Here is a 19,432-nt window from a genome sequence, read left to right as displayed (position 1 = left end):
AATTATAAACTATTACTACACGTTATAATAAATATATGTTCTTTTGCACGACATAGCTCAATTATATTTTAATTATTGAAAACTATATTCACATGTCAGAAAAGGAAAATCTAGGAAAACCTAATCAGTGAATAGCGATCAGAATTATAATAAATATAATAAACTCAAAAAAATTATTTTATCTATTTTGATTAGAAATTAAGGTGAACTTAATTAAGATGCATTGTACAAAATTAATTATAGTAATTTTCAAGTTCTATATTTCTATCATAAATTTTTGAAATAGAAGAAGTATTGAAATGGATATTTACTATTTATTTAAATTTATTATAATTTAAGCTCTCGGGCAATTTTTATTAATCTATTAGCATAAAATAAAGTGTAAAAATATTCTCATTGCTTTATTTTCACATCGTCACATTTTGATTTTTTTGTCTAGGAATTGTTGCATCGCTCAAAATAAATGCTAGTCAGAAGGAGCAAGGTCTGAAGAATAAGGTGGATCACGTAAAAACTTCCATCCAAGTTTCTTGATTTTATTGATTTTCGTGTCGTAGAAATATTTTTACTGCATTGTGCAAACGAACCAGCTGATCATAATAAAAGCATGTTGTTTTAGTTTGGCCAGGTTTATTGGTTTCATAATGCACAATTCTTTTGCAATCCCATCATACGCACAAAATATTTTTTTATATTGAGCCCAGTAGGTTTTGCTACTTGACCTGTATACAACTACTCTCTTTTACGACGATTGTTGTCATACAATACTTATTTATCACTTCCAGTTATCAAATGATCGAGAAAAGGCGACTTATATTCAAGATTCAAAAGTTCTTGGGCGCTGACTTATTTTCAAAGGCAAACTCCAAGCCTTCCCAATTCTTAATATGGTGTAGTGTCTCTAGTGTAACGTGGCGTGTTTAATTTGTGTACTATTAAAATTTTCTGTTCATATTTTAAATAACTTGTGTTGCGTCTGCTTTACCGAACATAAAATTCTTATATTATTGACCGTTTAATTAAATTACTAACTAAAATTTTTGTCACAGTAAATACAGGCTATAAATTTCTATCTGCGTTTTGAGAAAATTGGGAAGAAATAAAGAATTATTATTTATATAATAGCAATATCGATAATATTTTTTTTTATATGTATGACCTAGCTTGATTTCAATATTCTTTATTATATTCGTTTATAAGATTATGAAAAGCTAAGTAAATCTAATCTGTGGTCACCAATCGAATTTATAATTATATAATAATCATTACTTGCGATCTAAAAACAGGTGACCAATAAAAGCCATATAACTCAGGTCTTTCAGGTCAATAGTCAGCGACTTATACAACTCGTCTGCTGGTTTATAAATTAATAAAAAAAAATCGATATATACTAATAAACAAATATTTATATACCTGTATTTTCAATATCGAAGTAAAAAAAAACATTATTTTATTTTGTATTTTTATTAAATATATTTTTTTATGTGTATATTTCTCATAGCATTATGTTATAATATATGTGAGATAATCTTCATTTTATTAAAAAAAAATATTGCTGTGAAAATATAGATACATTAAATTTATTTATCATATAAAAATAATATTAGCATAAGTAGCTTTCCAATTTTCCAACTGTTTTTTCATTACTATATCTTACAAAATTTAATTATATATTTAGATGAAAATATTAAAGTATTTGATTTGCAAAAAAAACTTTATTTTGCATACATTTAAAACTATTGTGTATTACAGTAATCGCGTTAATTTAAATTGCATTGTGGCGTTTTATTATTTGCAATGCGAAATTTTCTTCCCACGGCGACAAAAGCCGGCGATTTGCAAAGAAAAACTGGTGTTTTATGGATATTTATGCGTTCTTACGACATCGATCAAAAGGGAAATCAGCAATTGGTGTGCACATAGATACATATATAAAAGTACTTACATACGAAACTAATTAAGGTGCAAAAAGTCATTAGTCGAAACAGAGTATACGGGAATGCAAGAAACGTGTCACATACGTTGGTAATGGCGTTCATTGAAAGTAAACCGTAATTGTAAATAATTATCCAGAAGATTTTCAAACAAGAAGTATGTGCACTAAATGAATTTTTTTAACGGTAAATCGACCTCCGTTTTTATTATAATAGCATTATTGATCTTTGCGTGTATTAAAGCGCATTAATTGTAATGATAATTTGTGTATTTGTGAATTGTATATTATTTAAAACATATTGGATAAATTAAATATGGTTCAATATTGGATTTTAATGCCTTTATTATTATACGATATAAACAAGCAGTGTTTATTGTTATTGTTTAAAACGAAATGGAAAGGTGTAGCAATATATACGAGGATGTGAACAACGAAAGTGATCTCGGTCGGTTCGAGTTGGTCACGAACAGGCGTTGGTCAGAGCAATATTAAATTGCGAAACCACTCGCTCTATTATCTCTAACTACCTTCTGACACCATATGTTCACATTATGTAGGTCAAAATGTTATGATCGGAAACATACGGGAACGCCATATTAATAAACAAAATACACACGAGATAACGTTACCGAACAGGTTGAGAATTCGCAAAAAAAATGTTGGCGAAGGTCTAGCTAGGCACGAAAAGGTGTTTGGCTTTCGATGAGCGATTTAACTTCGGCATTCTCTTTGCGAAATGATCTTAATGACTTATGCGAGAATAGTAACGAAGGTTAGCGTTGTATTGTTTGTTCAAGACTAGTTGATTTAGGAGGCGAAAATACGGATCATTTCTTGGCCTTTGCAATATTTTATCAACGAAAACTTGTTTATGTTTACGACCTAGTTGATTAACGGGTGTGTAATTAAATGTCGATCAGCAAAAACAACATGTCAAATTAAAAGTGCAACGATTTGATATGTCCATGGTCAGAGTTACGTAAATGTAAAATGGTTGATTTTAGTTTTTTTAATAAAAAATAGCCTTCAGAATTATTTCAGTGAAATCTGTAATTTATAATGAGTTTGTAAAAACAAAGATTAGAGAATAGCTTAAATGATAGTTTTATTAAACAACTATTGATTGCTTTAAACTTTTAAAGTATATCCAACTTATGATGATTGATAAAAAAAGAATGATTACACTTGCTAGGCTTAAAATAATATATTTTTTCATGACTTTACTACTTTACATATCCATTTTTAGATATAATAAAATTAATGATAAATTAGTCATCATTGACGTGTAGTTTAACATGATATTGTAACTTTTCATATATTTATGACAAAAATTTTACTTCACTTATATTATGATCCAAAAATAATGTTTACGATTTTATATTTTTTAGAGAATAAAGATATCTGTATAAGAATTGCAATACGATAAGTATCAGTTATGTCAAAAATATTGAAAAAAACACTATAATATTAAAAATAATCAACTGGTGATAAGAGAAACTTCATCCCTCACCAAATCATTAATTTGGCTTTAAAAACATTCTATAAAAAAAGTGTATAGGTTGGCAAAATGTATCAATGAAGACATTGAAAATAAAAAAAATATGACTCAGTTGTATTCTTAGATATAACCAGATTTTTTTTAACAAAAAAGGCGCCGGAATTTTAAATTCCATAAAAAATTTTCATAAGAGAATTTATTCCTGCTTTTGAACTAAATAAATCATATTTTTTTGACTGGTGAAAGATTCTGGATTTTGCAAATATTTAATTAATGACATCAATGTCTGGTTTCTTCGATTATATAATTTTTCTTCAATTGCCAAATTGATATTTTCCAATTGTTTTACCATAATATTTAAGACCCCTTCGTTAATCAATAATAATCGTGAGACAATTGTCAATAAATGCTATTGCCATTTTACAAAAACCAAATAAAAAAACCTTTTGAATTATAGAAAAAAAAAATTGGTCCTGAATCATTTTGCATTCTGCCGATTCCCATGGGGAATTTTTTCTTATCGGAGCGGATTATTATCACCAAAGCAAAAATAAAGCCGCCGGTCTTATTTTTTATTTTTATTTTTATTTCACCGTTATTTTTATTTTTTTTCCCCAAAAGTCTAATTGCTGGAACAAAGAAGAAAAAACTATATATATTATAATAATTGCTTATGTAATTTTCACTTTTTACTTTAAGAATAATAAAAAAATAATATATATAGTAAAAAAAATAATTAAAGGATTGTATTTTAAAATCTTAAGTAGTATAACTAAAATTAATTGGACAGTCAAAATAAAAAATATATATGCGATAGTATTAAAAATAGTTATGCAGATAAAATTAATTTATATAGCAACAAAAGTCAAAGATTGCAATTCATCATTGGAATCTTATATTAATGCAAATCATTATTTTAATTACTAAACAATTTAGTCCATATATGTATAAAAAAATGTTAAATCATGTTTATATAGTGTTAAATAATAATATACTATTTGAACGACTGGAAAGAGAAATTTAATGATTTTTTGCAGTCGCTTATGAATGTTTGTTAAGATGAAAATATATTTTTTCTTAAGACTTTCAATTTATTATTTTTTATTACGATATGTTCCATGCAAACACGTCGTATGAATACAAATAAGAACAATTTGCATACATACACACAACATAACCGCTAGTTTGTATAAGTACTGCATTGAAAGGGTCTCATATTATAGAACAAAGTAAAAGTTGAAATATGCAGTAGACGTACGCGTTAAATAATTTACTTTCGGTTTTTTTGATTCAGATCGATTATGCAAATACGTATGACAGATTATTTAACAGTGAAGTCATTGCCTTTTTCTTTCATTTTACTGATGTATAGAGAGATGATGTGATAGTGAGACAATTTAGCCAAAACCGGTTAACTGTATAACTTCGGACCATACCAAAGAAGTGCGCCCTGTCCGCGACCGCCTGCAGTATATTACACTTTCACTCGATGACCGTCTATTTGCAGTTACGCTTAACCTTTTATCGCTCGACTTATGTACGCACGTTGAAACTAGTTTAAATTAGAGATATATCACATTGAAACACTGCCTGATTAAATTTATAGGTTCTTATATAATTATTATAATTGAAATAATTATTAAATGTAGTGCTTTAAACGGACTTTACAGCAATCATATATACTTCTTATTTTAACTGTGTCTTATTGTATGTCTTATAAATATGAATTATATAAATATATTTGTACAAAACAGATAATTTGATGTACAGACTGATTTTATATTTGTATTTAATCACATATATATTAATTATGTGAATCAGAAATATTTTTTTTTTAATAATTTTAAAATCTATTATAAAATGATAAATCAATGTAAAACTATTGAAATTTACAAAAGAATAACTTCAGGTAAAGTTATTATAAGAATATTTTTTTTTTAAATTACCATTATCTGATTTTATCTTTCCATAAAAGTAAATTAATTTAAAAACCGTATAAGTCAAAATTGTATCCTAAACGCATTTATAAAAACAAACTTTCATTCATCATAAGATTGCTTCACTTTAAATGCGATAAAAAAACTCGGCCGAATGACCAAAAACGGATAAGGCCATTAAGAAAAATGTAATGTGTTGCGCTTAGAAATATTATTTCCTCGTTTTGACGTAAAATAATTACATTAATCTAATCGAATAGAGTTAATTAATTAACCGTATATATATTTTAATTGCCTAATAAAAATAAATAGACAAATTAATCAACGTTGGAGCGGCTTCGGATTTCCGACAAATAGGAAAACAGAAAATTTTGTACAGTCCAGATTATATTAAGATAAAATACATCATTAATTATTATTGTAACAAACGCCCATATTTTAACATAATACAATCATAGCTGTGGCTGTAATATGATATGTTATTGTCTTATCTCACGCCCATGTATCGAAGGACGCAGAATCGCAGATTTTTCATTTCCTGGGCATGTGGTCGTTGTTAAAAGCTGTTTAATAACATTTAATCTGTTTTCCATTGTGTGATTTGATTTATCATCGAAATTATATACGCGATTATATTGGGAATACAGCGTGAAGACAATATTACATCATGACCTCCTTCAGCTGTAGATGGTGCGGTCATCTTATTTTTAATTCTGCATTTTTTTAAAGTATTATATAAGTTTACAAGACATTGAAACATAAGACGAAATATGCGGATTTTTATTACGAAACGTAAATAAATTCTTAGTTGGAAATGTCACAAGAAAAATGTGAATATTTCATGTGGTAAAAAGGTAATGTTATAATGACTACATATATAATTTGTATGGCATTATTAGTTAAATCGAAGTTATGAAACTTTAACTTTAACTAATATATACGATCAAACATAAACTAAAACATCCAAATCAATAAAAAAATCTGACTATATTCTTATCTATTCCAACATACTATCTGGCCAATTCCAATGAGTCCTTGTCTTATAAACCTTTTTATTTATCCTCCCCCACAAAATAAGTCCTTTGCAGGACTTATTTTGGGGGGGTTACTCCATGACCTATTCTAAAATAAAAATACCACTTAATTTTTATTACGAAATAGATAATAGCGTGCTTCAACGCACAGTAATGGTGCCCTATTTTAAACGGACCACAGATTCCATCAGCATATAAATAACATATGCAATAAAGCTTCTAAGATGTTTTGGATATGTCTTGCGGTACGCATCCATTAAGAAGCTCTGTGTATCTTGTATAATAATATTTGCGTTATTTATTTGTGTAATAATTATTTATTGCCATTTGCGTTAACACAGTCTGTTCGAGAGCTATCCATTTCATCATTATTCATAATTAAAAAAGAGATGGCAAGTTTGAGTTTACGCCCCTACTATTAGCTCTAAATTCTCTGTTTATATTTTGAACAAATTTACAAAATTAATATATTATTATATTTATCAATCAATCGGAGTAATGATAAGTAAATCGAACGTATATCCGTATCGTTTGCTTTAAAGCTAATAATAAACCCAAACTTGCCGTTTTTTTTCATTTATGAATTATGATGAAATGGATAGCTCACGAACTGACTATGTTAACGCAAATATAGTCTGCTATAAACTTGATTATGCTTCTGTGATATGTTTGTAATATAATGTTGACCCTTTTTTAATATAAAAGCTCGAAAAATGGTTTCTCTGATACTAATTAATATATTATTTTATTGCCCTACAAAATTCCCATAAGATATGTTGGAATATGATTCATTCGAGTCACATTAACAAGTGTATTTAAGAAATAACTTCTTCAAACACAGACATAAGGAATATACGCAATCGGAAGATTGTTTATATTCCCTATGTCACCATTTCTCTCAAATAATATTTGAGGTACTGCAAGCAGAAGAGTATTATTCAACTACCCCATAAGTACAGCTATCTAAATTTTGAATTATATGTCAGAAAGTATTGATTTGTTTTCATCCAAAATATAGTAAAAGTATTTTATTTATATACTATATACGTGATAGGCGTGAATAAGTTGACAACTCGACCTGCATGAAATTGCAAATTCTGATCTTCCCGCTCAAGGCGATATGTCTATGCTGTAAATACTTAATATATATCTTAATACAACTTACTCGAAAATAATTTGTTTATGCGTGTCGAGTTGTCACCTTATTCATGCCAACCACAGATTATTTTCTAGGTTAATCTACAAACATACGTGCATAAATTAAAATATATTTTATGGAATTTCACTGTAACTGATTTTTTAAGGTTTATATTATAACAAAAAAATAGATATCTGCCAAGGTCATACGACGTACTCATTATTGCAATTTCTTGTACGGTTCCATATCATACATACACATTACCTGGATAAACAAAAATCATTTTACATTGCTTTTTCTGTTATCAATTATATCTTATGTAACCTGACGTCTAATTGCCTAGTAGACACATGTGTAAAATTAGTGTTTTACGATCGTATATAAATTCGGTTAGTTGGCATTGTTCTTTTTTGGCGCGTGTTCTTCGGCCAAAGAAAACGAAAGTGTGTGAACTGCGATGAGCAATGATGGATAATTGACGGTTCATCGAGTTCATTAACACCGCAGTTGTTGAACGTCCGTTTCGCGGTTAGAGAAATGGTTTATGTATCAAATCAAAATATTATGTGTACTTTGGTTTAAATGGTTCTTATTACACAACTGTGCGTTCTACTGGTTAAAAAATATGCGTGTGACCAAACCGAGACGATTGTGATTGTCGAAATGTTCCATTTGTGACTTAGTGACCTTCTGCGGTTTAGTGTGATATAATTATGTGTTTGTAGTAAATACAATTCGAGATGATAGTACATACAAAGCCAATGAAGCAATACGATTAAGATTTACTATTAATTAAAATTATCAAGTTAAATCATTAGTATTTAAAATATTATAATAAAAATTGGTTTTTCATTTTAAATAAATAATATTTCAAGATTTTTGTATTGTAATTTATCTGATTTAATATTTAAATATATTTATTTATTAACATGGTACACAAAATACAACAATATTTATGATTTTAAGTATTGTTCTGAAGCACTTTGAATTTAATTTATAGTTAAGTATATCATAATTTATATATCTAAAACCCTAAGTGTAAATTTACTTACTTTACATTTGGGCGAAGCTTAACTTATAATGCCACACTGCTACAGTTATTTTATACACATATCTCACACCTCTAAAATATCAAGCTATCGTAAAAAAGCCAAAAAAAATTATTAATAAATACTATTGTCACCAAAATAATTCTTACAAAATATCTAATTAGAAAATTAAGTATAACTGTATAAGCTGATGAAAGCTGAGGTAACAGAAGATAGTAAAGGAACAGATAAATCTAGACAATTATACACAATATCAAGTAACTAAACTAACTACTTTTAAACGATTTTTTTATAGTTATAAATAATAATCTCTTTGTGTTAATCAAAGTAAATCATATGTAAATAAAAATCACATGGAAATAAAGCAATGCGTTTTTTTTAGATAGTGACGAAAACATTAGTATTATTATCATTATTTTAGATGAGTGTTTTTTAATAGCTTTTACTAATAATATATAAATTAATTAAACTAAGTTAATAAAATAAAAAATATTTTTTAATAAATGCAATTATAATACAATTTAAGATAAATTGATTAAAGTTATAAATAAGCAGCTGATGATATAATAATAGTCAGAAAGCATGTAGTCTCGCTGTGTTTATCAAAGTAAATAATATACAAATAAAGAAAAGCGTTTACTTAGAAATTTGTTGCAAAAAATATTTAACTAAATTAATAAATAAAATTATATTACAATTTAAGATGTAATGTCTTTATTATAGCAGCAATTAATTGTATATTAAAAAATAGTTTATTAATGATTTAGCATTTTTTATTATTATTCAATCTAGATTTTTTTTATTTACATGTAATAAAACTTTCTTTATGCATATGTATCGATTTGTCCTTAAATAAATATAAACATGTATTTAAACAAGTTATACGTACGACCTTAAAGTGTAAATATACTATTTTAAATGACTGAAACTTTTTTTTTGTAATTTACTACATTTTTAATACATATAAAAACCCAACCGATTCATAATATATTTTATACGTTATATACTTATTCAAGTTTAATATCTAACGACACATGTATGATTCAAGGTGCTATTTTATTGATATATTTTTCTCATAACCAGAAAGTCAGTCACTGAAAATAAAATCATGACATAACTTAAAACTATTTAGTTTGCACTAAATTAAAATTTAATTTCTATAGTATATTGTTTCGAAAGCAAATTGAATTTACACCATTTTTAATACTTGATTTTGGCAAAAATCGAGGAAGTTGCCAAACTTGCATATTACAAACTTCCGCACCGTTTATTCGCGCAATAATTTAAATAATATCTAGACGACGATTAAAAGTAAAATTAACTCCACTTACGGTAAGGACGATCATTTTCACGAAAGAAATTACAAACATAGGAAAACAACTCTCGGATCCGTTGCAACCAGTTTAGAAAATGCAGCGGAAATACCTAGTGAACGTATAAATTTTCATTTTTCCGGTAACATAAACTGCCTTTTACGCAATAGGGACTTTTATTGAAAAATGAAATTATATATTGAACTATCAACCATCTGAAAGCGTTAGTAGGAAACATATTATGTCACATTTGGCTTCGCATTTCGCAAAAGAATAAATCAGTCCGTAGAAACTTCGGTAAAAATCATATACGTCCGTTTTTTCTCTTGAGTCAATTCGCTACGTCTTTATGGAACAGATTTTCGAAACGCGCCGGAAAGATGCTTCATTTTTAAGAATTATGCAAATTGTAGAAGAGTCTTGAGCAAGATGTCAAAAGAGCCAAAAATGTATCCCAATCATGTCATATATGACACAAACCCATGTGTTTGTTTTCGTATTGTTTAGAATTTGGGTCTTAGACTGTTTCGGAACAATTATGTCATATTATAATCAATTTGTAATATTGTCACGCTCGCTCGAATGAAAGTCAAACTACTTTCATTGATTGTGAAGTTCAAAATTTTCTCAACTTGACCTTATATATAAATTGATTTGACATTATGGCTGGCTTTCCATTACGCGTGGTAAATTAAAAAATATAAAGATAAACGTTAAGGCAATGTCCTTTTTAGGAAACGGGTTAATTATCTTCGCGGATTAATGATAACCTTTTATATGACCTCAGATATTTTGATCTTATCAATAAAATATATACAATATGGATATTAAATATATACATATCTTAAACCATATAATTCTACTATACGTTAAATAAGCACAGTTCAGTTTTCTATTAAAATTAAATCATCAAAAATATCATAAGATGGCTTAGTTGAATTTAAAAGATAAGTTTATTTGTAATATCGATAATATAGATTATACGATATGTAGTATTTTAATGCATTATTAAAACTAATATTATTTTATATTATAAGAGTCAAATTAAGATCAAAAAAAGGAAATTAAATTTCATTTGACACTAGCAAAAATCTAGTTAAAATAAACGACGAAGATCTCTTACATGAAAATTTGTTGATCTCAACTATCATTAAGCAATAAACGGTTACTGTACAAAACTATTTTAAAGTCAATATGTACAAAAAACATTTAAAACTAGAGTATAAAAAAAATCTTACCAACGAAATACTGCATATGGTTCGTGATAAATTAATTAAGAGCAATAAGAGATAAAAACATTAGCAAAATATATTTTCAAAAATTTGGGTTATATTTTAATAATGTCTCTTAGCGATTTTCTAGTTTAGAAATATTATTTAATATCTTAATAATTATGTATTTAAAGTAAGTATAAAACGCACTTAAGTATATACTAAATTAACCGATTTGTTAAATTGATTGATTAAAGAAATCACTCCAAAAAGATTTTAAATGTATATTCCTAATTTTATAATTAACTAGTAAAAGTTATATTATAAATTAAATGCATCATATATCTTTTTATATAAAATTAAAATATGAAATATAAAAAGCATTAAAAAAAATGTGATTCAATTTATTTAGAGTTTTGCATATTATTTAATTTTTCACGGTTTTTTTTATCTTCTTTAACATAAAAACATTGTATGGGTTCCATAAAAAAAATCACAAACTTATATTGTCAGTTTTTATATGATTTTGTAATCAACAAATTATTTTTTAGATTTTCCTAAATATTAAAAAAATTCATGATTTTTTCATTCTATTTTAAATTGTTTTAGATAATCTTTCTTGTAATATTTTAGGATTAAAGAACTTAAAAAGGTTCTGTAATTTCATAAAATAATCAACACCTCATATTGTTAACTATTCTATATCTTTTTATGATTTCTAAAAATATTTCTTCAGAATACCCTAAATTATAAAAAATTATAATTTTTGGTTTATATTTTAAAAATATATAAATAAACTTTTTTGTATCTTTTTAAACTTTAAATAAAAAGTTTAAGACGGTTCTTCAATAATAAAAGACATATTTTTTGATTTATAAAAATATTTCTTGTTCGATAAATACATATTAATTAAAATACCTTTTTAAAAAAACTTCTTTATTTTTACAATATAAATTCAAGCATTGATAATGACTATGAGGGAAATTTATTGCATAAATTAAAATATAAGGGTAGTAATTTATTTATGGTTCATCCAAGCTATTTTTATTTAATAATTATAAAAAAATCTGTTTGTAATAATATAAAATTATATTACGTACAACACATCAATTAGGTTTTAAGTTGTTTTTCTTGCTGAATATTTTAATCGAGATAAGATTTTAAAGTTCTTAAAACACTTTAAGAGCTTTTAGTGTTAAAAAACTCACTGAATTTCATAGCCTAACAAGAGAAGCCAATTAATTTTAAACTTATTGTTCAAGTATTATATCCCCATTATGACGCATTGGGCCTAATCACACAACGGTAGATTTAATGAAGAGTTAAATTATATATAAATGATTAAAAAAACTTACCAAAATAGCTAGCGTAGCAATTAATCGATACATGGTTGAATAGGCACAGTTTCTTCGAAGGCTAGCTGAAAAACGAGAGCATTAATGGTTTTAAAATTGTCCAACGATTAAAAATGTATTTATTTTAGCATTATTGTTGCACAACGCTCTTTATCTCAATTGTGTAAACTAAAACGTTATATAGGGCCTTGCATATAACGTGAAAAGTACGAAGGTCGCTCTCATTTCACCGTGGTATGCAGGAAGGCTTTCATGGGCTTTCGCAAAGTGACACAACCATTATGAAATCGATTCAGATTAATGGTCCATATGCGCCACAGTATCTTCATGAACATTGCCCAAGTCCTTCGCGTAGTGGGTGGACCCCTCCAGCCCACAGAAATAATTATTTTGAAACATCCAATGATTCAATGTCGCGCTAATGATGAATCATAATACGCAATCGAGTAAATTTATGTTAGTATCATATATTTTTAAGACGTACTTGAGTATGTTAAGCACTAAATGCGGGTCGTCTAATGGTTTAAAGTTCGTTCGTTTGCGATTAAAAAATGCGTGTTTCGGAGTTCAACCGTCCATCATACGTGGAAGGAAAACAGTCACTGATTCGTCACTATTGTATGTTATGTCATTTTATGCGGGATTCGAATTTGGCGCCGCGGGATCCGAACATGGTCCAGTTGGCGACTGACGCGTGCTGCGTCTGCGACGTTTGACGGTTGACTGCTGAGAGCTGCGTCAGACTCCTTCTTCTGATGCTGGATCCCACCTTCTATATCTTCACCCTTTGTGTCCATTCATGGTTGCTGGGTTATATAATATCGATTATCGCGCATGAATCATAATAGCATATTAAAAAGTAATTGAATCTCTAATAATATTATTACTATTTTTTCTGTATTTATATTAGTAAAAATATCATCTCTTAATAAATATATTAAATATCACATTTCTTTACTTTTTAGTTTATTAATTTTTAGATAAATATTGTTTATATGTATTCAATTAAATGAAAAATATTTTAATATTCAGTCTATTGGATTTTATCTAAGAAAAGAAAATGCCATGAAAAATTTTTTTGTACGATTTTAAGATACTGCTTTATTATATGCTTATTTACTTGCAATTTATGAACGTATATTCTTAAAATCATTTAAAATTAAAATGTAAAAAATAGTTGTAAAATACAATATTAATTAAATTATAAAAAATATAAATTGTTAATTAAATTTATGTTCAATTGATCGGATGTGCGGATATTTCAACTTTAGACTGATGTGCTTGTTTACGTTTATTAATTTTTATAAAAAATATTAAATGACAATATTAAAAAAGAAAATTTCAGGGTCGTGGTGGCCCAGCAAGCAATTATTTGCGGCCCACGAGTTCATTAAGAAAATGCAATTTTTAAATTTAGTTATTAAAAAAATTTATTAGTTCAAGTAATAGGAATAAATCAAAGATGATATTGCAAGATAAAAAGGAACATCTATCTTTTAACAATTATTAAATTAACAATTATATTTTCAATCTGTCAAAGGGTTAATTTGTTTATTAAATATTTAGTAATAAATAAACTACATTAAATATTACTATATATAAGCTGAAAAATTGATGGTCAATTAAGAAATAGTAAAACTGTTTTAATAAAAACTTGAATTTGTGTTAATAAAAACCCCATTTAAAATTGACTATTTCGTTTAGATGTTTTTTTAAAAGTCTAAATAAAATATATAATTTATTGAAACAATGATTATATTTATGCATGTGGGTATAAATATTTTTTAATATATAATACTTTTAAAACACTTGAAGTATACGAATTAAAATTAATGCATGCTTGCAAAGATTTCATGTTTGAATCTGTATTGGAAATCGTAAGCTATAAGTCATCCTCTGGACATGTCACACGTTAGAGACTGAGAGAGTACGCGATCTATGCCGTGTCGCTTGGCAAATTTTCTGCTCGCTACTTTGCCCCACAGAAAATATTTTTTTTTTTCATATAATTTTATTTTAGCATTTTACTGGTACTTTGTTATTGTTTAATAAGAGCCGTATATTTTTTGTCAAATAAATTTATTTTAGTTTTTCGACCCCAAAACTAAAACAAATTTTTCTCCCGACCCCCTCGGGAGTCGGGAAATTTGTCATTTGATGTGTGGATTCAAAATTACAGGTGATATAAAAAATTAAACAGCCGTAACATATATTATATTAAACTGAAAAAAAATCAATAAACCATTGTAACTGCTAAAAGATATATACTATACTAGCTATTTAGACTTTTACTCTAAATTAAAATAGGATTTCGGTGCGCATATATTTTTTAGAGATACAATTTTTTTGATTGCAAGTACAGTTTTGAAATTTTTGCTTATCATAGTCTTGCGTCACGTCACGTCTCCGCTTGAAGACGTCTAAAAGATCTTGTTGAATTCTTGGATTCAAGTAAATAATTAGCGGAACCTGGTCTATCGTAAATATGAAAAGCGGTTGCTTTCTTGTTTTTCCTAGAATTGTCTCGCTAGATACTTGGTGTAGTTTCGCTTAGTACGAGTTTGGTTCAAATCTCGTTTGTTCCAAGTCGAAAGCGAAGTGTTAAATATAAGCGTCAAGTTCTTACTGTAGTGAGTTTAGTATGCCATTTTTCGAGTTTAAATACTTTTTTTATTGCTTTTTAGATTGTTTTAGATTATCTGGCCAATGCAATGATTCGGGGCAGAAATATACTATTTGTTAATGTCAAGTAAACTATCTATTAGAATTTTCAAATATTCGTTGATATAAACTATTTGAATATCAAATAATTAATAAATATAAACGTTATAAAAATACAATATAAATTATTATATTTCATTTTAAATATTTCTGCTAGAGAAAACTACAACTCGGTATGTTTAAAAAATATTACCATAATAAAATAATTAAAAACATATTGACTGATGTACTTTATCAAAATTGTTTTTTATATTTTATATTTTACATATTTAAAACTAATATTTTATTTTTTTACTATATTTATATTTATTATAATTTTTAACATATTTTTTTTAATATGAATAGACGTATGTATATAATCATTTTTTATTGAAATAAAACAATAATTTAAAACTTATAATGCTTAACAATAGTCTGCCATAAAGTTTTTTATGATATTACATTGTTCACAGAGTTTATAATTTATCTTAGTATCTTCAAATACGAAAAATATTTTTTATACATTGATTGTTTTTGATAATTCATACTCAGCATCAATTATCACCATTATCAAAATAGTTATGTTTGAGATTTGACCGCGAAACTTTCGACCGGAAGCGTTGTACAATTAGCAACCGAGACATGCAACTATGTGTGATGCGTCAAATTATAAGCAGTGAAAGTCAACCTTTTTATATGAAGTGAGAGAAAAATGACCAACGGTAGATCATCCAAATGCAATTATATTTGTATTTACTGGTCATCGTGATCACGACAGTGGTACATTACGTCAATAGACAGCGAATGGTTGGGAAGATTGGTAGAAAATTTGTTGTGACCAACGAAATTGCTAGATCGCACGATTATGATGGCTAAAGCTAACCAGAAACTCATTACTTAATATTAATTACCACTTACTTTTAAAGTACATTGCTTCAAATCACAAATGAGTCTCAATGTAAGAATGAGTAAAATTAGGTTTTCCTAGATTTTCATAATATCACGGTTGAAAATCAAAATGATTTAATTACATTTTTGATAATTCATCATATTTTATATGTGTTATTTAAAATAAAAAGAAGGTATATTCAACAACCATCAGTTTAACTAAAATGAGACATTGTGGTCAACAATACAAACCAGATACTGTGTTTTACATTCAATACTATTGGTTTCTTAAAGATTGTTGGAAACTATAACTGCTATATGAATCGATTTAAAAATAAATATACTTATTATACTTGTTTTGAGCTAGATGAAAATAGATGAAATCATTGAACTTATAGTTCAACATTTCGTTCGATTATTTATGGTCATGTTAAAACGCAGCATTATAGTTTGTTAAGCGTCCATATTGTATGTGATTATTAATGATTCACAAACTACACACTTCATTAGAAAAACGACCAATAAATCAACACTAAAAAAACAAACCAAAATTACGTATATTACACGCTTATAGTTCGGTAATAAATAAATTAATAATACGTTACAGTACGAATAATTTTGTACGTGTGTACTAAATATAGCCAGTATTATCGTACGTTTACCTTTCGAAGGTCGTGTTTGATTTCGATATTATTGGTACCAGATGATCGATTCTTTTGGTGGTAAATTGTTGTGGGCGAATGGTAATCTACTTTGTCCGGTCAACTTGTACACATTCGAGTGAATGTTCAAACTTCAACAGCCTACGCCCACAATCGCGAAAACTGCAAAACTTAACGCACAGAATAGCAGAACTATATCTGGATAAGCTAATAAGGAAACCTGATGGCGTCTATATATGACGAAACTTTATCCCTAGATGACCTCATCGAATCTATTGAATCACACTTTTTAGAAATATGTATCTATTTTAACCGACAAATTAGTATGTCATGTACTCAAGTGGCTCGTAATCGGGTTGAAAAATGTGCTATTGTTATTCAAATTGTCAAACCCACAGTCATTACAGCTTTATGCAAAACAATTTCCTTGTACGATTTAATGAGATAATTTGCAAGGAGACGAAAATAATTAGTCTGCATGTGTGATGCAAATTTAGATGAATTTGTCATGCAAATTTTGGCGGTTGATATAATAGTAATAATCTATAATGTTATTGGATTGGCGCTCTTTATATAGAATAATTCATAATCATGACAATGCAAATTTTCAGAAGCATTTGTCTGGCTTGGATTATTTTTTCAGTTGGGATTTTAGAATAACATAAAATACAGATGATTGCCAGAATTATATCAGAATTAGATTTGAGTTTGATGAACTATATATTATATTTTTTATAATATCTTTATATTGCTATATTTTATACAAAAAACTTAAAATAAACATAAAATCATCAATAATTCATATATATTTAAATTAAATTAAGACCATTATGACCTAACAGGTTATTCCAATACGTCGCGACGGTAAAAAAACAATGTATTGTTATTATACAATACCCAAAAAATATCATATAAGTAAGAGGAAAAAGAAAAAAATAATATTGAAATTAAAACTAAATAATACGAATACCAGCTCTTCGCAGCTGACATTAAACAGATCAATGTGCAATGACAGCGTATTAAGGAGCCGGATGGCGACAGCCAAAGGCGAGTCGGCTAGTGCGGACGTCCTGGCTCTAATATGCATCAAAATAGGACGCGGCCGCGATTCTTCCGTTCGAAAGACGTTTTAGAACCCAAAACTAGTAATCTTCTACAATAATATTATTGTTGATAGCACTCTTTAGTGGTTTGAAAAAATGATTAGCGACATACTGCCAGAACGCTTGTATTTCAACGCTTCTAAAAAAAGCGCTGGGATACAAGAACGGATAATAACCAAATATCTTTTTATAAAGGTATCTCGAGAACCTTTTCTGAACTTTTTCAGTTAAGAAGAAGTATTTGGTTATTTGGGGATTCCAATTCAAGAATACTGCGAACCAAGTGTCATAGATGACCGTAGTAATTGACGGATCGTCAAAGTTAAATGCACTCTTCATAACATATTAGAAGATTTATCGCAGACGTCGTTTAAGTGTAGAGAGAACCTACATTTGTTCTCAAAAGTGATTCAAAGATCCAGAAGTGAAAGTTTTTTTAGTCAAAATGCTCTCAAAGAGGTTGTAGCAATAATCTAATAGCAAATGTAGTATTTATGTCATTAATAAATATCGTGAAAAGTAGAAGAGACAAGTTGAATCTTTATATAACATATAAAATATAAATGGGCTATATCCACTTTTGGGTGAAATTACTTAAAAATGTTAATTTATTCTCATGATTCACAAAAAAATGTTTTGGAAATCTTAAGAATAACAACTTATTATATAATGTCACAAATAAATATCTTCATACTAATTAATTAAAATTAACCAAGTAATTTAAACTTCTGTCATTCCATATCCAAAGTAAAATTTTGATGTAAAAATATAAATCATCACTTAAATAAATTCTTATTAATCATTTTTATTATCTTTAAAAAAGTACATCAGTATTAAAAACGGAAGATGCGGTTTTAAATTAAAATGATAAAGATAATCAAAACCAAAAATCATAATCTTTATTGTGGTTTTATTTTTATATAAAAGTTTACCTTATCGTTATCGTCTTTTTATCTTTATAATATGCGTTAAAAATATTGAGGACAACTCAAGAAAAGCACAAAAATATATGAGAGGCAACTAAACGCATGTGTTGTTTAGTGGTGGAAGTATGGGATATTACGTGTTGCGTGTTGAGTTTTATTTATATATTCATGCAAGTTTATTAATAAATTCTACAGTCTTATTCTAATTTTTCTACGCTATTAATAAATTTAAAAGATTATTATTATTATTAAATAAAAAATACGTATTGTATATTTTTCCACAATTTTTGCAGTAGACATATCTTACGAAAAATCACGTAAGTAAACTCTCATACAAAATCATGGTGTACTTTCTAGGATAAAAAACATAAAAATATAAGTATACGTTCCAAAAATATGCATTAAAATATATATAATATAAAAATAAATAATATAGTATAATAACATTCTTACAAAATAGATAAATTATTTAAATATACACATATACAATATATTTTATATTGACTTAGTAAAAGCAAGAATATAAAATATACTTAGTATTTTTATTTAAATATAAAATAAAATGAATGAATCAAGATTATTTTATTCCAAAATTTCGCTGCTATCTTCTAATTATTGTTTAATTTCATCTTTACAATTATTAATCGCTATCATTATTAGTAAAAATATAAAAAACCTGTCA

General features: G+C 27.1%; 1 protein-coding gene across 1 annotated transcript in view; it reads right to left on the bottom strand.

The window, feature by feature from the left end:
* The window catches only part of LOC148237796 (uncharacterized), a 28,953-nt gene extending 15,693 nt beyond the window's left edge, over positions 1-13,260 (bottom strand). The window contains exons 1-2 of the mRNA XM_088181206.1: positions 12,956-13,260; positions 12,472-12,536 (exon numbers count right to left, since the gene is read on the bottom strand). Of these exons, the coding sequence (XP_088037332.1) occupies positions 12,472-12,504 (33 nt within the window). The 5' untranslated portion in view covers positions 12,505-12,536; positions 12,956-13,260. The remainder of the gene's footprint in view (positions 1-12,471; positions 12,537-12,955) is intronic.
* Positions 13,261-19,432: the final 6,172 nt, after the last annotated feature.

The sequence above is a fragment of the Plectrocnemia conspersa genome, unplaced genomic scaffold (assembly GCF_051122295.1).
Source record: "Plectrocnemia conspersa isolate PC_06_02 unplaced genomic scaffold, ASM5112229v1 ptg000002l, whole genome shotgun sequence".
NCBI classification, from domain to species: Eukaryota; Metazoa; Arthropoda; class Insecta; order Trichoptera; family Polycentropodidae; genus Plectrocnemia; species Plectrocnemia conspersa.
This window is presented reverse-complemented; position numbering and strand designations above follow the sequence as displayed.